Below are 21,831 nucleotides of genomic sequence, written 5' to 3'. Positions count from 1 at the left end.
ACGCTCCGCACCATTATACAGCCTCCACCAGCCTAAACAGTCCCCTACAGACATGCAGGGTCCACGGATTCATGATGTTCTCTCCACATCCGTCTACTCGATACAATTTGAAATGAGACTCGACTGATCGGGCAGCACGTTTTCAGTCACCGACAGCCCAATGTCAGTGTTGACTGGCCCAGGTGAGGCATAAAGCTTTGTGTTGTGCAGTCATCGAGGGTACACAGTGCGTGGGCCTTCAACTCCGAAAGCCCATATTGATGTTTTGTAGAATGGTTTCCACACTGAAACTTGATAGCCCAGCATTGAAATCTGCTAGAATTTGCACTTCAGTCTCATCGAACCATTCTCTTCGGTCGTCACAGGTCCTGTTCTTGCAGGATCATTTTCCAGCTGCAGCAATGTCGGAGATTTGACGTTTTACTGGATTCCCGATATTCGCGACACACTTGTGAGACGGTCGTCCAGTAAAGTCCCCACTTCGTCTCTACCTCGGAGATGCCATGTCCCGTCACTCGTGCGCTGACTATAATACCGCATTCGAACTCTCTTAAATCTTGATAACCTGCCATTGTAGCAGCAATAACTGAACAAACAACTGTGCCAGACATGTTCTGTCTTATATAGGTGTTGCTGCATGCAGTGCCATATTCTGCTTGTTTACATATCTCTGTATTTGAATACACATGCCTGTACCAGTTTCTTCGGTGCTCCAGTTTACGATATCATTACAGCAGGATGTTCCGTCACTTTCTTAATATATCTAGTGCATTGCGAGAACTTCGCCAAATGCTTGTATATATTTCGTGTCCAAAGTTTTGCAGAAGCATTAGGAATATGTGGTAGTCTACTGGGTGCAAAGATAAATGAGGTATCAAACACGACAATGAAACTAGCTTACAGACACGGCGAGCCCACCTCGAAGTCGATCGGAAGTATCTGGAAACTCTACGAAATACAGTTGACCACTAGGTGTTACCAGCAGCAGATCCGTCAGTATAAAAGGAAGTGGGGAGTGTTTTATTGTCAGTAGGGAAGCAGTAACGGGACGATCGGTCACCATGAGAGCTCGAGGACTGAGAATGTGGACCGTCGGTTGGATGTCGTGTGAGTAACAGATCTGAATTTCGACCCTTCTCAAACTGTCGGAGTCTACTGTCGGTGACGTAATTGCAAAGTGGAAATGCTAGAGAGCGACTGTGAAGATACCTAGCAGACTGCGTGTAGCACGGAGGTAACGGTGTTACAGTATCAAGATGGTTTTCACTGTCGGGGTGTGGTCCCCTTATTGCACTTAAGAAAATTTTTAATGCAGAAGGGGGTACAAATACATTTTACAGCTTACATATTATGTACAGTCGAGGAAAAGTTGAGAAATGAAGATTGTGCTCTACGACGAGACACTTGATCGTAAAGGAGCATCTTCGAGGCTCCGGTTTGTGGACGGAAAAGTTCCCAAAATGGACTGGCCTACCCGGCCCAGTCTCGACCGGAACCCCTCGAGGCATCTTTGGTACAATTTAGAATGTCGACTTTGCTTCAGACCGCACTGCCAGACACACAACTTAGATTTTGCCTCTCGAAGAAGAACGGTCTGCCATTCCTCCGCAGACATTGATACCTCGTGGAAGTGTCACCGGCTGTCGTGACCTGTTGTAGAGGCAAAGGTTGGGGACACCTCGTATTAATATTAACAGGTGTCCGTATATATTCTTTAGATTGTGTACGTTAAAGAGGGGACGATATTAAGTTGTCGATAAATTAACTGCCACGGTATTGAGAAATAACTTGTGGTTGTTGAAGTAACAGTTTTTTTGTTTGATCCTATGCAAGATGGTGTACCCACTAAATCACATACTGTTTTAAAAACTCCGTGAATGATGCAAAAATTGATTTAAAGTAGCAGTCGGGTACTCGGAGATAGTCGATAGTGGATGAAGTCGTCATTGCCCTCTGAAATGAATTTGATTCCACATGTAAGAACACCCACCAGAATGAAGTATTTGTTACATAGCACCCATATTGTATCAAATTTTAAATTACTTTATTTTATTTGTGAGGAAATGTAAAATGTATTTTGCAATTTTATATTGCTTGGATATAGGTTTTAATATCTCTCAGGCTGCCTCATTTAACCTAGATTTTTGTGATTGAGCACCAGCATGTAACCTCATTGTTATTTAAACACTAGTGTAGTTCTTTTCATATAAAATGTTTTTTACTTAGTAAGGGCTCAGAGACTGTAATGGAGAGGTTCGTAAAACTCTAATGGAGGTAATATAAGGGTGGTTTGAAAAGTTCTTGGAACGGAATAGGAAAAAAGTACTCAATTCACTCAAACTTTATTTTTCAATGTAGTCTTCTCGTAGATTATTGCACTTGGTCCAGTGATGTCCCAGTGCCTTGATCCCATATTGAATATGAGTTTCCTCCAGGCCCGCTAAATAGTTGTCAACTCCGGTTATCAGTTCTTTGTTTGAAGTGAATCTTCATCCACCAAGAAAAATTTTCAGTTTTGGGAAGAGATTGAAGTCTGACAGAGCCATGTCAGTTGAATAAGACAGGTGTGGCAACAATTAATACCTAAGTTGGTGTAACTTTGCCACGGTGACGGCACGTGTGCTGTCACGCATTGTCTTGATGGAAAAAGACTTTCTTCCTTGCTAAACCTAGTCTTTTTTCATGTATCTTTTGTTGCAGTTTTTCCAGAAGGTTAGTGTAGTATCTCCAGTAATTGTTTGCCCAGTGGAGATATAATCTACAAATCTACACATCGCAGAATACTGTGCCGTGTCCTTTCCCGCCGAAAGAATTGTCTTTGCTTTCTCTGGTGGTGGAGAATCAGCATGTTTCCACTGCTTTGACTTATTTTATACAAGAGCACTCAAGTTTCATTTGTGGTCATAAACTGGCGCAAAAAATTGTCTGTTTCTCCAAAAATGGGCCAAACATTGTTCAGATATGGCCCTTCTCATGCGTTTTTGATCCAGCCTCAAGAGTTGCAGTGCCCATCTTGCAGATAATGATTTTCATTTCTAATTCTTGAGTTAAAATGTGATTTATCCTTTCAGATGAGATCTGGCAAGTGTAAGCAATTTCACGCACTTTTAGTTGGTGATCATCCATGATCATTTTTTGCACTTTCGCAATGATTTCTGGAGCAGTGGCACATCTTCGTCGACCACTGTTGGATCGTCATCTGAGCTCTCCCGACCAAATTTAAATCCATCTGCCCACTCTGCAACAGTTCAGTATGAAAGAGCAGAGTCCCCAGTGTATTCTGGAAATCGACAAGAATGTCCTTTGCTTTCAAATATATCTTTATTAAGTAGAACTTCTCAAACTTATGAGGAGTCTTATCTGCTGCGAACAATCTGTATAGAGGTTCTGGCAAGTATAAGAAACATGTTACTTTACTGATCAACTTCAAAATGGAGAATTGGAAAAAGACGCTGCAGTTGTAAAATTTGTATTTAAATATTGTTTAGACATAAAAAAAGCACATCACGAGACTATGTACGTGCAGTGAAATGGAGAAAATTCCTGTAAGACCGTATTGGTTTGATACATTATGTATTCCACATTAAACAGTTTCATATTGATGTCAAGGTATGCATGCTTACAGATGGTGCAGCTGTGGTCTTCAGTCTGAAGACTGGTTAGATGCAGCTCTGCACATCATGCAAGCCTCTTTAATGAATAAACACTGCAACCTATTTTCATTCGAACTTGTTTACTGTATACATACCTCGATCTCCCTCTGATAGCATAATGTGTGTAATTCTGTACTGCTCAGAGTTACAGTGAACACTGATTTGATGAACTTCTCCATGCTATTCTCACATGTGAGCCTGCGACCTATGTCCATTTGCCCCTGCTTACTGTATTTGAACCTCGGTTTCCTCTCACCAAGTCTTACCCCCCCCCCCCCCCCAACCACCACCACCACCACCACCACCACCACCACCACCACCACACCTTCCTCACATAAGAACTGTCACATTGACAATGCATCGAGACGTCTCCTATCGACTGGGTTGAACTAATAGTTGTCACAACATCCTTGTCTCTGCAGTTTGGTGTAGTACCTTCTACTTAGCTATTATCTCTATGCATCTAATCTTCTTTGTTCTTCTGTAGCATCACATTTCAAAATCTATTTTCTTGTAGTCCTAACTGCTTATCACACACATTCCACTTCAATACAAAGCTACATTTTCTACAAATACCATCAGGAAATACTTCCTAAATTTATATTAGGTGTTAATAAATTCCTCATTTCCAGAAATGCTTTTCATGCTATACCCTGTCTGCATTTTACATCCTCTCTATCTCTCAATCATAACCAATTATTTTGCTGCCCAAACAGAAAAATCAATTCACTATTTTTAGTTTCTCATTTCCTAATGTAATTCCTTCAACAATACGTAATTTAATTTTATTACATTCCAGTACCTGTGTTTTAGTTTTGTTGATGTTCATCTTATAAGCTTCTTTCAAGCCACTATCCATTCTGTTAAACTGCTCCTCAATCATTTGCCACCTCCAGAGAATGTGTCACTTGCAAACCTCAAAAGTTTTTATTTCTTCTCTCTAGTTTTAGATTCCCTCTCAAAATTTCTCCTGTTTCCTTTACTGATTGTTCAGTGTACAGATTGAATAATATGGGGGTAGCTACAATCCTGCTTGATCCTCTTCTGGAGCATTTCTTCCTTGTTCACATCCTTTGATTCTTATAATTGCAGTCTGACTTCTGTAAGAGTTTACATACTCCAGAATGAGATTTTCACTCTGCAGCGGAGTGTGCGCTGATATGAAACTTCCTGGCAGATTAAAACTGTGTGCCCGACCGAGACTCGAACTCGGGACCTTTGCCTTTCGCGGGCAGGTGCTCGCGAAAGGCAAAGGTCCCGAGTTCGAGTCTCGGTCGGGCACACAGTTTTGATCTGCCAGGAAGTTTCAGTTTACATACTATTAGTGGGTATGCGGGGGATGGTAGTAGACTGAAGAAGAGCACATGAGATCTGTTTTTGGACAATATGTGGAGTGCAATTTCAGTCTGTGAAAGCCTGAGTGAGACCCTTGGCATGCTTGGCTAGAGATTGTACGTCACTACAAAGAGTATGACCATGGGTGTTCAGGCTGTACGCAAGGGACTTCTTGGTGTTGAGTGGGTAGCAGCTGTCAAAGTGCAGATATTATTACGGTCTGTTTGAGGATAGAGGTACTAAACAGCCATCTGCAAAGTGGAGGTTGACTTTGATGGATGTGGCTTGTTGGACTGAGGACAGGGTGAAGGGAATGGGGAGAGGGTGTAGATGTTCTGGAGGAATAGGCACAGGGTGTTTTCACCCTCAGTCTAGATTATGAAGGTGTCACAATTGGTTTGAACTAAGTGAGTAATTGGGTTTCTCAGAGAATGAGGAGAATTCCTCTGAGAAAACAGTTGGCCACAGAGGTTGTAGGTCTGGAGTGACTAGTGTGTTGAGAAAGGTAGTTTGTTGAAGATGAGGCTGTGGGTCTGGGAGGCATGGAGAATTGGTAGAGGAGATGGTTTGTGTCTTTCATTTGTATGTAGGTTCTAGGTAATAAACTGCAGATGCTCTTCCATAGGAAGGAGATGATTTCTGGAGGGGTGGAGTATAAGATAATGATGTTGCGTCCTCAGGGTCTACTTCCACCTCGAGTGTGGCTACATCGGATCTCTTATCCACATTGAACCTACTTACCACTGGCAGTACATCCATTTGGGGGAAATACAGAAGCGTCCGATCTTACCCGTCGGCTTTGACCCATGACGTCACAAATACCGCGGAAACGACTATAAACAATTCCAATATGGCGGATATAAAAACATCGCATACGTATTGTAAACACTGAAATACACAAGTTTCACAAAAAGCCTAATGACTGTAACGGGACAAGCGTGGGAAATTAGGGGTTTTTGGGTGCGGAGAAACTAAATATACAGAAATGTAGCCACCGACCGCCATTCAAAACCACGCAAAACAACCAAATAAATCAACATCACAAAACTGACAAAATACCAAAAAACACATTCCTATCCATAATCGGACACTTCCCTTAACCTATATAGCTCAACAGAACCTACCGATCACATCCCCCAATAGAAAACTAAGAAACGAAAGCTTCCCTTACACCTACATACATCGGCACTTATGCAGTTTAGCAGGTACGGAAAAAATTTTTCATTTTTTTTCAAAATTTGATCATCATGTGTCGTTATGCGGTGGGGGGAGTCTGCAGTGCCCCCCCATCCCCCCACAGGCTTCATTAGTGTCAAATCAATATTTTCGAATCATAGGCGGCCGCTGCCGCGGCCGCATTCCAAAAAAAAACTCCCAACCTAACCTCAAGTGGGCTACGCTACAGATCAATATGTTCATCAAATTGCTTCATATTACGTATACATGTTCATTAGTGTCAAATCAATATTTTCGAATCATAGGCGGCCGCTGCCGCGGCCGCATTCCAAAAAAAAACTCCCAACCTAACCTCGTATTCAGGGCTACGCTACAGATCAATGTGTAGGTCCCTTACGTCACGGGTCAAAGCCGACGCGTGAGATCGGATACAGCAATGAGCATTAAATTAACCATTAACTCACTAATAGAAATTCCGCTTCAAATCCAACACCTGAGCAACAGAAAACTGACCCCACCACACGAAACAAACGAAACAAACGAAAACCATGAACACACCACCAGAGATCACGACAAACAAAAACAAGACATCTACAAACACGCCACAATCGCAAATCAAACTCCGCGCCGTAATGACGTCACACACCACAACATGCTTACGTCACGGGTCAAAGCCGACGGGTAAGATCGGACGCTTCTGTTGACCCCATTTGGGCAGCTGCCACACTCTGCATGCCAAGAACTCCCTTCCATATGAGGCTAGAAAACCATGTTCATCACATCTCCAGTGACAAGCAGTCCCACCCCAGGTCACATAAGAAACAGATTGGCCGTCCTTACGGCGGAACAGGCAACCGTAAAAATAGTTTTCCCGTCGGTCAACAGATGTCACAGGCGACGCTACAGTGCTAACTGACCTGTCCATGTCGCGGAATTGGCAACGCTGTATCTTCGGTGACGTGAATGATGCTGATTTGTGTTCGGCTAGAGGGTTGTGCACGAAATGCATTAGTCACACAGCTGACTGTAGACCATGATCGGCTATGGTTTTTCCTGAGTTTTCAATCGAAGAATGTAGATTAGCTCCTGTAATTCTACAAACCAAGTTTATTTCTACTGTAGGGATACTTCTCACAATCATATGCGAAATAAAATAAATGAAAAGTAACACACAAATATTTCTCGTGAGTTACTGTTTAAATTCAGACTGTATTGCAGTCGCATAGGTTTTACACTTGCCTTCCATGCCATCTATTTCTTCTTTGTTATACAGCTCTTCTGATACAGATTATGGCGGTAAAAAAGATCTCCACATGCAGGTTAACACTAGAAAGTTTTCAAAATCTTCTCAATGTCTTTGAAATATAATCCATTAATTTACTGACAAATTTTGCACTGAGCAGTAGGTTTCGCGTCCTGACATTACCGACATAATTATTTATTTTGCATAGAGTATGTATAGGGATTAGGTGAGTTATAATGACAATATATTTTTCACATTGAGACTATAAATAAGTTTAAGAAACAGATTTTGCTTCCTTTCTAAGTATTTCTGTAAACGTTCTTAAGTATAACCACATTTTGCATTTGATTACTGTTAGTTGTAAATGAATGTAATTTCATGTACGCACTTAATGATATCTTCGAAAAAATAAATATTGTGAAACTTTAAACATTGTGATAAAAAAAATCTGTGATGGTAAACATCTTAACTTTGCGGTCAGCACATCTACTACTGTCACAAGCAGTACTGTTTTGCTCAGATTTAACACATTACTTCTTTCTAGTTAAACGTGATAGTGATGAAGGAAAGACAATGAAACTTATTTGTGCAGCCTAAGGGAGAATATTTATTTGGTACTTAAATACATTATGAATAAACTACATATTTTTTTATAATTTTCAGTTTTGAGACAGTTCTACTACACTTGTCTTTGAACATTGTTCTGCAACTGTAATACAATTTGCATTTCACAAGATGATTCAAAATAAAAAGTCTGTGTTCTCCACATTCCTCATCGTCCAACCAGTGAAAGTTTTCAAGTTTTGATTTGATGTAATTAACAATCCTAAACTTCATATTTCGCTTATAAATAAACTGTAAAAAACAGGACTCATATGCCTGTAAAGAAATTACAATAACATTGCTGAACTCAACAGTTGGAGCGCTGAGTCCCACTGAAGAATGACACAAATTCCCAGTTGCGTATTTTTTATGGAGAATAAATAATTCCCTCTTCTCTTGAAGCTCACTGCTAAATGTGTGTCTTACATCTCAGACAACCATACCTTTCGATGCATATGTGTGCTAAGTAGCCAGCAAAATATGCAACTGAACACTGTTCAGAGGAAAGGTCTTGCTATGAGGAAGACAAATACTCGTCAGCCTCGATGATACTCCCTTCTTCATCCGTAGTGGAACCACGGGTGTTCAGAATTCCGACGTTTCCAGAGCTCTCCAACAGCTGAGATTCATCACCTTCTTTTTGCAACACACAGTTGTTCAGTAACAGCATCTTGTCAGTGTCATTCTCACAATTTGAAGCATCAGAAGGCTTCATTAGTGAGTTAATAGTGCTTGTTCGGAACAAGCACCTTAGTGTTCCAGCTGTTGGATTACAGTTGTAGCCTCCTTTCTGAAGGTACAAAGAAAATAAATTCTCAAGAGAATCTTGATTCAATCTGCTGGTCAGTAAAAATTCAATGCCGACAGTTTGTTCCTCAAGAAAAAACTGAGCAATAGCATACAGTCTGGATTAAACCCATAATGCATGGTGGTGTCGTTATTTTACCTGTCTTTTTTTTTCAATTTTATTTATGGCACTTAAGACATCCTTTGCATTTCCATTACTACTGGACATTGTTCTGATAATGCACACCTATATGGATTAGAGGAAAATGCTGTCCTGCTGTTCAAAATGTCAAACAAATTGTTCATAAATTCTATAAAAGTAGCTGTGCTCTCGGCTGTATCACTCTGCAATTATTAAGTCGCTACACAAGTTCTGATAGCTGCAGCAACAGAGTGGCTGAGGACCTGGACTGCCATTTTTACATTCATTTTCTGGAATGAATCAGGTTGCTAATGTTTAATGTGAGTTTAACCAACATTCTGCTTTTTTTTTTTTTTTTTTTTTTTTTGTTCTTCTTATCAATGTCATATGTTTCCCTGACCTCTCCAAATGAAACAGCATTGTTGAACATGAAGTCGCCACTAAGCAGATTGCTTCGTATGCTTTTGAATAAATGTGGGACATAAATATAAAAAAATATGTCAATTTACAATAAAATAAGGTTTTTCAGGAGGAACATGTAAATGCTTCACAACACTTTGATTACTAGCTCCCTGATCACAAACGACTAATTTTGGCTCTAGGTTTGCATTTTGCAATAAAATAATTAGTTCCTGTAAGAGTCCCAATAAATCTGCATGTTTTACTCCTGAATTCGACAAAAAATATGAAACAGGCAATTTCCAGTTTCTGTAGATGCCTCTAATCATAAAAACAAGTGCATAATTTGCAGGAAGTGGTTTCCTTCCCCTATCACCCAAATCTTCTAGACCTTCTACTAAATCGAGATCTTTTGCATATTCCAGATGACGCATTATCGGCATATCATCAAAAGATACTACACATGCCTTTTCTAAATAAGTTTGTGCCTCAAATTTCTTGCTAAGTTGACTAAAAAGTTTTTTTGTTAAACCCTGGTAGAAATTTTGTGATGCCAATTCATCGTCTAATTGTGGACAGTCCAGGTAATAAGATACCCAATTTTCGCAAAAATTTATATGCTGCAGGAGATTTGTAAAACATCAGAAAGAGATTTTTCTCAATAGAAGACCACGAACGTGTTTTGCTCTTGCACTGCATTGCAGCCAGTGCCCTGGAGTAATCAGATGCGAAGCAGAAACTGCTTAACACATGGGCAATATTATTTGTGCTCCTATAATGCAATAATCTACTCTTAACTTTTGACAAGTAGGAAGTTTTGTTTCCAGTGATCTGTTCATATTATATATTTTCTGTTTCAGTTTTTACTTTCTAGGAGTATCCTCATCATGACGTAGCATACAGAGTTGTCTTTTAACTTGTCTTGCAGGCAGTGTTAAGATTTCTTTCAGGTCTGGGAATGGTTCACACTTCTGTGGCATTGCATTTGTTTCTACCAGAAGGTGACTAGCTGCACTGTTCTCCTTGGAATGTTCACTTTCAGTTCAAGTGATGACAAACTATTCTTGTCACTAGTTCCCTCACATACTGCTGAAGAACCAGTGTCAGATGTAAATTTTACAGGAACTGCTGTGTGTATAAGCCGTTGTTTCGTACTGCTCGTGAATGACTTTTCATCAAAATGGACATCACACAGCAGTCTATTGTGCAGTTTTTCTGGGTCCATATACAACAGTTTGACATTGCCTGTAACAATAACTATCAGAAAAATACGATATGTGTATATACCATTAACACATTTAGTAGCTCAGTTTACATTAGCATGATAGAAAGGAATCTTTCATTAATTATTTGATAAGAGAGATCTTTGTGTGCAACCTTTTTTGGACTTTAAATATTATGATTAATTCTGGGAATGTGGCCCTATGGCGTTTTAAGCCTGGTCAACACTGAGCGAACTAAAACAGGAAAACTGCATTTTCATATGTGTAGACGAGTTTGAGCAAACGACATACAGTTGTGTTTGGTTCATAAACTTTACTCGGTGCTCTCAGTGCCTCTGAAGTTCCTGCAAAAGTTAAGAAACACGTGGTTTCTAATCTTTTCTGTGTGACATTACTTGCTTTGTAATTAAAACAAACATTGCCTATAATGTTGTTTCCCCTTTAGTGCTTAGCTTTTCACAGTGAGAAACAATTAAGTAGTGAAAGTATAACATCAATGTTTGCAAGTGTTTGCGTGATGAAATGCTGATTCTGTAGTGTTCAATTCCATTCACTACTGCGAGACAATAACATTGTCTTTTTCGGTACGCATTCGGTAGTGTTCGTTAGTGTTAAGCTGGCTGTCGGTTTTTGAGCAAAGCATCAAAAGTAGTTTGCCTCGTCTCCCCTTTGGCCTTGCCAGCAAGGAGAGTATTCATCTTCTTGCGAACTGCTTTATGTTGCTGCTAGTAAATTTCCTCATCAGGTGTAATGAGGAGCCAGTGAAAGGCGTCAACCGACATATGTGCAAATTTCTGGAATAAATCTAAAGAAGGCTGGAGCTGCAATTCAGTGTTAAGTGCACTGGCACTACTTCCAAGCGTTTCACATCTACGTAACAAATTAAGCCAACAACACATTTATTTTCCTACGCCACTTTGTTCGCTTTGTCAAAACCAGCGGGCAAAATAATCTATCTCAAAATCAAAGATTTACATCGTAGCTGTAACTAGAAGTCTGCATGGACAGGAAAAATGCTGCCATCCGTAAGTGCACCGCATCCACAAGATCATTATCCACATCTGCTAAGTTGCTTATCCGCATTCTCAGATATTAACGTTTTGTAAAGCAGTTTAACCCACCACTGCTCTGGAAAGAGATTTGTGCCTGGCCTGAATTTTTGTCTGCTGATGTCCGCACTCGGTTACGATGCGAATTAAGGCTTGACATATTTCAGTGACAGTCATTTCAAATTTAAATTCTTTTACTTTGCATGTAACTTATCGTAAATGATATAAGAGTGTCACAAAACGATGAATTTTGGATTGTTGTTGAAAGGGGGATGCAAACGCAGTAATATAAAAGTGAGAGTGTTTTTCGAGCATATTTTGGCGGGATCAACTTTGAAGAGCCACAGACGGCAAACCATAATTATGTTAAGTTTACTTTGTACAGTTTAAAGATAACCCGCAAATATTCGCAACAGACATACACTTTTATCTGCAACACAGTTATTACTGGGGATATCCGCACTCGCGCAGACCTGTAACTATAATTAGTGTTGTTTTCGAGTGAAAGCTGTGCGAGGATTATTAGCGCACAGATAAAAAAAATTAAAATAAGCAGCATCTATAGTTTGCATGCTATGCTCGTTCTCTTCTATTCTACTCCCTTCATTCCAGTATAAACGCTTTTTCACACGTATAAATGAGTGGCAGTGAACATTGGTGAACTATCTATGAATACTCATTTGCAGCAGTGTAAACGAGGTTTTACACTCGTTCACTTCGTTTGCTCTAGTATATACCAGGATTTAGAGGGACCAATGACCTAGCAGTTAGATGACGGCTTTATTCATTTATTTCACTGTTGCGATTTCAGCTCTAGAGCCGTTTTCAAGTACCAAGGGAAAGGTCTTGTAAGGTAATGCTTCTTAAATTGTTTACCAAATGTTACCACACTATGCTTTGCTTTTGGTTATTCATATCTTCATATCACTCATATCTTATATTTGTTTCAGTTTTCACATTGCACACAAAAATGCCTCTACAGCCGAAATTACGATAATGAAGTGAATAAACAGTTTAAAAAAGTCCAAATCGCAGCAAAGATTTCATTTAAAAATTATATGATATGATTCTTGTACAGGAAGGGCTGCCATGTTATATCATATTCTAAGATTGACAAAATTTAGATAGAATCGAATGCTTAGGGCTCTTTATTAATTCTTACTCGTAACTAATTTATTGATTTACCCGAATTTAAAATCCGCTGGCGTAACCTTTCTTTATCTTTGACGGGAAAGCTGAACATTTTTAATTCAGGATTTGTTCGTCTACTCCTTCCACAGATGATATACTCGCAGGCCCTCTGCATCATGACTCGATCCGCTACCACCAGTACTTCACAGACGCCAAATAGTGGAAAGCTGCATGCATTCGGCCGATGTTGCCACATATTTCACAGAATAGAGTGCCATCTAGTGGTTGATTCTACAAGTAAGGGTGTGACGCTGTTGCCGCCTGGTGGCCGTTCCCTGACAAGGGTTGCCTGCTAGACCAAGCGATCGGGCAATCTGTTTCTTATGTGATCTGGGGTCCCACTCTAAATATGCTGAGGGTGTCACTGATGTCTTCACAAACTGAAATTATTCTCCACATCTTGTCCAGAAACAGGTATCCTTCATTTTGTTCCCCAGTCACCTACCATCCCTCAAATAACCACTGGCCAGTCGGCCACTCCTCTCATGACTTGGTACCACTCGGGGCTGAAGCATCTGAATCACATTCTCTGCCACAATTTCAGCTACCTCTAATCATGCCCTGACATGGAATCATCCCCCCCCCCCCCCCTACCCTTTTCAGTGGTATTCTGCTGCTGCCCACCCGACCTACACAATATCCTCGTCAGCCCCTACCTAACCCCGTGCCCCACAGCTCGTATCACTCCAGTAGACATAGGGAAAACCTCCCCTGTACATTGTCCCACGGAAACATACTCCAGTCCTGTAACAGTTATACCCTCCCCTGTTAAAGGTAGTGCTAACTGTGAAAGCAGTACCACTTAGCAGTACCACTTAGCTGCAACCACAGTACAGTTGACAGTGACCATTCATGGAGGCAGTCAGTTTGTTAGTGGTTGTGCCTGTTGTATAATGCTGATTGTTCTTTATCTTCCTGGTGGGTCACACCTCAGATAAAAAAGATGTTATTCACACCTTGGTTGATAGGGCTTGTAAAATTTTATTTACAATACAAGGTTAACCACATATGGTCACCCATTAAGAACAACGGTAATTCTACAGAGGGGAAAGATCGAGCTCTACACCCTATGAAGAGAATTCGGATCAGTGAGGAAGATTACACGAAGGGCATTTGGTAAGTAATGTGACTCATCTTTCCCTGTCCAGTTTCAGTTGAAAAATACAGAATGTGTTGTGGGACATAGTGGAATACTTGTGCTTTGGCCCCCGTAATTTCGTGAAGTTCCAGTAGGTGATGGCGCTTATACGTAGCCTTCAAAATGCTGTCTGTAGCGGCGGTGCATTCCAAGTGGAGAAAAGTCGTCGAGCTTCTTTTGGCACAAAACTGGATCATTACAGATACTACTAGGTGCTTGCAGATGTTTACGGTGACCTGGCAGTGAATAAAAGCACAGTGAGTTGTTGGGCGAGATGTCTGTCATCGTTGCAATGAGGTTGTGCAACCCTGTCTGATCTCCCACATGCTGACCAGCTGCACAAATCTGTGCTACCCTCACGAAACTGAAGAAATTACTTAAGCCCGTTCTTACCCACAAAAATGCAGTCTGTCTTGTTCTTCTCCTTCTCCTCGACAACACAGGGCTTATACAAGTCTATGTATCTAAGAGGTCTTCCTCGACCACGGTACGTTCCAAATTTCACATCTTCACATTTCCATCTGTTTGTCCTAATGGAGGATGCACTCTGCAGAAAGCAGTATATGGATGACGGGCAAATTATTGATGCAGCAAGACATTGGCTCAGATGTCAACCAATAGTGGTACCTTGCAGGTACACTGGCACTCACAGTAAGGTGGCAGAAGGCAGTCACATTGAACAGTGATTATGTTGAAAAATAGGATTTTGTAGCCAAAAAAAGTGGGGAATAATATGGTGTATTGGAATCCTGAATAAAATCAACCTGCTTTCAGAAAAAAGTGTGGCATTACTTATCGTACCCCCCTTGCACTGCAAATGTTTGGATGATTATGGACTTGAAACTATTTTCAGACCAACCAAAAAGTTAAAAGAATATTTAAGAGCAGCAAAAGATATGACATCATTTTGGCTTTTGGCAACACTTGTATATAAAATTCCTTATAGTTGTGGACTAGTACATATTGGCACCACAAAAAGAAATAAGACCCATTTAGGTGAACGTAAGATGAATTTGCGTGTGGAATATAAAATGGATAAATGGACTGCAGTAGATCATGCGTACCAAGAGGATGATTCTGAAATAAAATTCAGTGAGACAAGTGTCTTATCGAAACCATCACATCATCGTGCATGTGTGTATAGAGAGGCTATTGAGATTTAGAAACACAGTAATTTTAACAGAAAAGAGAGGGTGTCGAATTAGATAAAGCGTGGATGTTGACTTTCTATTGACGGAATGACTATAGATTCATTTCAGTTGAAAATGCCAGCACTACTAGAGGTGCTCTCGTAGCCCACTTTACTGGCCAAGTGTTTGATAGTCCTGTCCGTATATTCGATACTGTGTTGAGTTCCAATAGCAGTTCATTGCTTCACCTCAGAGGATCTCCCTTGCAACTGGACATGAAATGTTGGGGAGTCAGGATACTGACCACGACCTTTCAGCCCAGAAGTTTTAAGTGGAATTAGTATGTTCTATCTGTATTCTCCATTATATATAATTTATCTAATTAATATTTTTTATTTTGTATGTTAATGTTTAGAGTGTTTGCAAATATTTTGCATAATAGAAGACAAATCTAAATTGCCATATCCGACTCTTGACTTATTGAAAAATAAGACGTTTGTTTTTTGTCAGCAATGGCACTTCAGTATAAGCTGCTGTCGTAGTTATCAGTCTGCAACTATCTACGCTCTAGTCTATCTTGTTAAATTCTTATTATATGTACAGTACTACTGTGCCCTACATACATTTGATAACATTAAACTGTACATTGCAGAAGTCTCAGATTTATTTTGATGTGAAAAGCATTGTGTTTGTCCTGTGATATCTTACAGAAATTCTTATTTTTAATGGTTTCCCACTGTTTCAGAATTGATGCTTCTAAGGATCAAGAAACAAAAGAATGGGTCGACCCATTTGATATGACGTGCTACAGCCACGGAGAAAGGAAGATGGTGTAGGTATTAACTGTCAAATTACATTGAAATAAAATTTGCTGTATATGGGAGTAATAAAGTAGGCAGATATCTGCTCATCTTTGGTATGGTATTGTAAGAGCTGACTAAATTTGTTTTCAGTGTGCAAGGTTCTGGATTTGAGATTATAGGTGTTGGCTCACAAGTAAAAATTTAGTACTTGATTTTATTTCACAACTGTGAGCACATTATTTTTATCACCTGTGCCAGTGTAACATTAAAATACGTATGAGCTTTTTCCCTGAAAATGTGGTATAGCTATAAAGCTACAAGGGACAGAATTGCTGACCAGTACTTGTTTCATGAAGTTAAGTCTCCTCTTAGCAAGATTTGGTGTGATTCGGATATAACAAGTTTTAATTGGTATTTATATTGATGACCTGGAAAATTCTGTACCAATTTCTAATTTTGAAGGACCAAGCTCTCTCCATACATGGTGACTTACAATTAGGTCTGTTTACATGAAAACTATGATTTTTGGATAGATGAGAACTTGCTACTTTCAATGTGTTTGATACTTTCTCCAGAATCTCTGAATGCTCTTCCGACCTATCAGTAACAATGAAAATGATATGGGCACAGAAAGTTACTCATTTCAGCAAAATATTTAGAACGACTTGCTGAAATGTGAGGATGAATGCACACACTGAGATACGGAGGACAAACTGGTACCTATCGACTCTGTCTACGGCAGTCACAAATTCTGCCTTACTTTGTGAGACGTAACTCTCAATAGCTGCACATCACGTTACAGCTAATGAAGTGTATCACTATTCTGAATTTTTATGGTGATGTTTCTGGATGCTGTAGCTGGCGGAGTGGGCACCACAATGTCTACACTTCTCCTCATCTACATCTGTACTCTGCAAGCCACTGTGAAGTGCGTGGCAGAAAGTGCACCCCGTAGTACCAGTTACTGGAGTTTCTTTAAATTCCATTCATGTATGAAAGAATGGTACTTTAAAAACGTGCTGAAATTTAATAATGTCCTCAGTCCGTGTGGGAGCAATACATAAGCGATTGTAGTATATCCTTAGAGTCATCATTTAAAGCTGGTCCTCGTAATACTAAGTATTCTTTTGCGTGACGGTTTGTCTGTCTTAGTCTGTCAGTCCAGTTTCTTCAGCATGTCTGTGACACACTCCCACAGGTAAATGAATTTGTGCTGCCCTTCTCTGTATGCATTCAGTATCCTCTTTCATTTGACATGCATTGGAATTTTGTTGCAACTATCATACAATTCCACAGTTGTTCTAATATTAAGTTTCTCATGGAGATTATTGAAAGATTTGTCAAAAAAACCAGTTGCAGTTCTGGTCGTGTGTAAAGGCCACAGCAGTACCAAAGCTAGTGCCCAGGTACTTACAGTCGATAAGAGAAATGAAACTGAGGATCGTAAAGCAAAAGCATAACTGCTGAACTTAAAATCGAAGTAGTGCCCCAATTAAACTGTTGCATCGGCAGGCTGAATGGAAGCTGTGGGTTGAATTATATTTTCAGCTAAGTTAACCCCTATTTTAACCATAATATATTGTAGATCCCTGAAACAAAAAACTTCGTACACTAGTTGGGTGAACGCACAGGTGGCAAAAATGATCAACAAAATTACCATTCAGTCTTAAGTGGTTAGACAAGATAGCAAATGAAGTGATCCACAGAATGAGGGAAGTTAAGCTTATCCAACACAGAAGGAACACTTGGGTCAGGGATCTGCTGAGATGTGGCGATATCACTGAAGGGACAGTAGAAAGAAGGAACAAGAGTGAGACTGGAAGACATTGATAAGATCACAGGATACCAGCTGCACCACCGCGTATTGCTCTCGAGAGGACCTGATAATTGAAGACCTATGAAGAGGATTAAATTAGAGGATCATGTAGGCTCAATCATAGATAAAGCCTGTGACAAATTCCGGTTCAGTGGTAGGATACTAGGAAAATGCAGTCCATCTGCAAAGGAGACTTAGCTAGTTTTTTTAGTTAGTTTCACTTTCCACAGATCATTTGCATGATAAAGCTTAGTAATATCGAATGAATCATTGAATTCACATTGCAAATTAGTATGTAAATATGGATATATGCTGAAAATTTATAAGGTTTGTTTTTAAATATACAGATGTTAGTAATTGCTACGCACCACCTTTTACACATCACAATAGTAGAAATTCTATGTAATGGGCATTGTCAAGTAGTAACTTTTTCAGTTTTTCCAAACTGCATACTAAACACTCATGTGACGCAACTTAGAAAATCACTAGTGTGTGGGGGATTCGTACTGAATAGGGCTAATGAGGCATACTGAATCTATGTAGAGAAGGGCAGTAGCAAAGATCACAGGTTTGTTCAGTCCACAGGAAAAGCTAAGAAACTGAACTGACACACACATGAAGATAGATAGAAACTATCTACATATAATACATACATATCTACACCTATACAGCCGGCTACTGGTGACCGAGCGGTTCTAGGCGCTTCAGCCTGGAACTGCGCGACCGCTACGGTCGCAGGTTCGAATCCTGCCTCGGGCATGGATGTGTGTGATGCCCTTAGGTTAGTTAGGTTTAAGTAGTTCTGAGTTCTAGGGGACTGGTGACCTGAGATGTTAAGTCCCATAGTGCTCAGAGCCATACACCTATACTCTGCAAAGTACAGTGAAGTGCACGGCAAAGGGTATGTACCATTGTACCACTTGCTAGAGTTTCTTCTCGTTCCATTCACATTTGGAGCACAGCAAGAGTGATTGTTTGGCTGCCTCTGTGTGTGCTGTAATTATTCTGTTCTTATCCTCACAATCCCTATGAGTAATACAAAGGGGGTTGGAGTACATTCCTAGAGTTGCCATTTAAAAATAGTTCTTGAAATTTTGTTAGTAGACTCTTTCGGGAGAGTTTACATCTATCTTAAAGAGCATGCCGGTTCATTTTCTTCAGTATCTCTGTGACTCTTTCCCATAGATCAAATAAATTTGTGAGCCTCCTTGCTGCTACGTTCAATATCCCGTTAGTCCTATTTGGTGTGGGTCCGACCTGACACACTTTGGCAATAATCTAGGACTGGTCACACAAGTGATTTGTAATCAATCTCCTGTGGAGACTGGGTGCACTTTCACAGTATTCTATCACTAAACCAAACTCTACCACTTGTTATATCCGTGACTGAGCCTATGTGATCATCACATTTCATATCCCTACAAAGTATTACACCCAGATACTTGTAAAAGTTGGCGATTCCAACAGTGACTCATTGATATTAGTCAGATGATGCTATGTTTTCTCATTTTGTGAAGTGCAATTTTACATTTCTCAGCATTTAAAGCAAGTTGCCAATCTTTGCACCACTTTGAAATGTTGTTACGATTTGACTGAATATTTATACAGCCTCTTTCAGACAGTAGTTCAGTATGGATAACTGTATCATGTGTAAAAAGCCTGAGCTTACTATTGTCTGCAAAGTCATTAATATACAACATGAATGGCAAGGGTCCCGACGTTTTTCCATGGGCTATAAGTAAAGTTATTTCTACATCTGACAATGACTCTTCATCCGAGATAACGTTCTGCGTCCTCCATACCAAAAAGTCCTCATTCCAGTCAAGAATTTCATGGAGAAAATTATTGGCACAAGGTAGCTTTGAACACAGCTTGCCCACTTTCAGTGGATCACTTATCCAGAACACCGTTGCTTTTGCGTACTGATCTGTGTTGCACTTCCTGTGTTTGGGCTGTTCACTGTTTCTGTTTTGCTTTTTTCCACAGTTCAGTGCACTGTCTTCCTATTTTCATGCTTCGTCTGTGTTCAGTTTTTGACAGGCTTTCACTGGGCCCTCGCACCACTAAATCTCTTGGGGGAGGGGGGGGGGGTGTTTGAGGTGATGTAGAATTTCCCTTGTGAGTCAAATGGTTTTAGGAAATAAAGAACTACAACATCTATGTGACTGCAGTCATCCAAATTTTTCAGTACAGCATGTGAGAGAAGTGCGAGTTTGGTTTCATGTGATCCACACTTTTGGACTCGACACACCTGCTATGTTCATTCCATTGGCCATATTCCATCCAGGCTTTTCCTTAATCACATTATGGTTGATTGCATTTCAAAGAGCTTTACTATTGCAGTATGAGAATGCTGTGTTTGTCATTCGTGTTTACTTAATAATAAAAAAAAAAACTTCATGCCACAGTGACTAAGCCTGAATAGACTACTTAAAGCATCAGTAAATTTGACACTTCAAAGTCCAGGAGTTTACACAAACGACAATACTGTATACAGGTTACGGCAGTTCGTAGAGGAAAGTTTCTCCCCATCATGAGCTGTCCTTTGTAGTATCCCGCTGCAGGTCTGGGGGTTAGAATAGGCCTAGAGGTATTCCTGCCTGTCATAAGAGCCGACTAAAAGGAGTGTCTCATGTTTCGGCGTTTGTTATGATCCCCTGTCAGTTTGACCTCATCTTTCTAAATTTTCCCTAACAGCGAGCCAATTGGAAAAGGGCGCCTTATTTGGTGCAAAATGTCCATCGTGCATTGAGATCTTTAGACCACTTTCTCATTGTCGCATTTGTCCCACTCATTCTCTATCTCTTGGGCAAGGACACCTTCCTGGGTGCGTTTTCCACCGTGCATTCTGCGCCGACAATGACCATATACTTCTTAGCACCTCGTATCCAGCACGGTAGCCAGTTTGTTGTGGTGGGGCCGCTGTGCACCATGTTGGTTGTAGCCCCCTGACAACACAGGGATCACTCTGCTGATGCCTATGCCATTAACTCCCCACGTATGCCATGGACTAGAAGCCCACCTCCCAGGGGCATTATGACTCGTGGCAGTGGCCATCCTGTCAGGTGGCCCTCGCTGAGGCTGGGTAGTGCCTGTGGGGAGGGCCCCTGGTCAGGGCAGATGACATGTGGATGAAGCATAGAAAATCATCTCTTGCTGGTGGTCCACCACCAGCAGTCTCTAAGTGGGCAGACTAACGTCAATGCTAAGGAATACGACCCCAAATCGTTCCCCTCCCTGGCCACACCCTGGGAGGAAAGCCAGGCTAAGGATGGCAGTGAAGCTTATTCACCCCGGTACCTTGTATGTACGAGAGTTAATGGGAATCTTTCCTGTCCATGAAGCCTCAGTTTTTTTTGTGGAGCATTTGGAGGACAAGTTCAGGGAGGTGGAGGGCTTGTGCAAAATGCGCTCTGGGTCAGTCTTGCTAAAATCATCATCCTCTGCCCGGTCACGGACATTACTCGCTTGTGACAAGTTGGGGATATTTATGTTACCATCACACCCCATAAGAGCTTAAATATGGCCCAGGGTATTATATTCCACAGGGACCTTTTGTAGTCTGAGGACGAGCTGTGCGCCAATTTAGAGTGGCGAGGTGTTCATTTTGTCTGGCGAGTCTGTCGAGGTCTGAGGGATAATCGGGATGCCACCGGTGCCTTCATCTTGGCCTTCGAGGGTGGCACATTGCCTGAGAAGGTCAAGGTGAACGTCTGCTGCTGTGACGTGAAGCCATATATCCCTCCCCAATGCCTTGCTTTAAGTGCTGTAAGTGCTGTAAGTTCGGCCATGTGTGTACCCGCTGCACTTCCAGCGTCACACGTAGAGATTGTGGACGTTAATCACATCCAAATACTGTATGTGCCCCGCCTCCCATCTGTCTCAACTGCGGAGAGCATCATTCACCTTGCTTGCCAGACTGTGGGATTTTAGAGAAAGCGAGGAAAATCATGGAATATAAGACCCTGGACCAACTGACCTATACTGAGGCTAAGAGAAAATTTGAGCGTGTACTTCCTGTGGCTATGACATCCTCTTATGCCGCCGCTACGAGAACAGTTGTCGCCCCATCAGTTCCTTGCATTCCTGTCACCTCTCGGCACCAGAAGGCTACACCTGATGGTGGGGGCCGCTTCCCTCCTTA

General features: G+C 40.9%; 1 protein-coding gene across 2 annotated transcripts in view; it reads left to right on the top strand.

The window, feature by feature from the left end:
- Window positions 1–21,831, top strand: part of LOC124774944 — a 202,443-nt gene that overhangs the window by 88,906 nt on the left and 91,706 nt on the right. For both annotated transcript variants that reach the window (XM_047249647.1, XM_047249648.1), the window contains exon 3: window positions 15,814–15,900. In XM_047249647.1, the coding sequence (XP_047105603.1) occupies window positions 15,814–15,900 (87 nt within the window). The remainder of the gene's footprint in view (window positions 1–15,813; window positions 15,901–21,831) is intronic.

The sequence above is a fragment of the Schistocerca piceifrons genome, chromosome 2 (assembly GCF_021461385.2).
Source record: "Schistocerca piceifrons isolate TAMUIC-IGC-003096 chromosome 2, iqSchPice1.1, whole genome shotgun sequence".
NCBI classification, from domain to species: domain Eukaryota; kingdom Metazoa; phylum Arthropoda; class Insecta; order Orthoptera; family Acrididae; genus Schistocerca; species Schistocerca piceifrons.
Note: the sequence above shows the minus strand (reverse complement) of the source record. Positions and strands in the feature narration are given on the sequence as shown.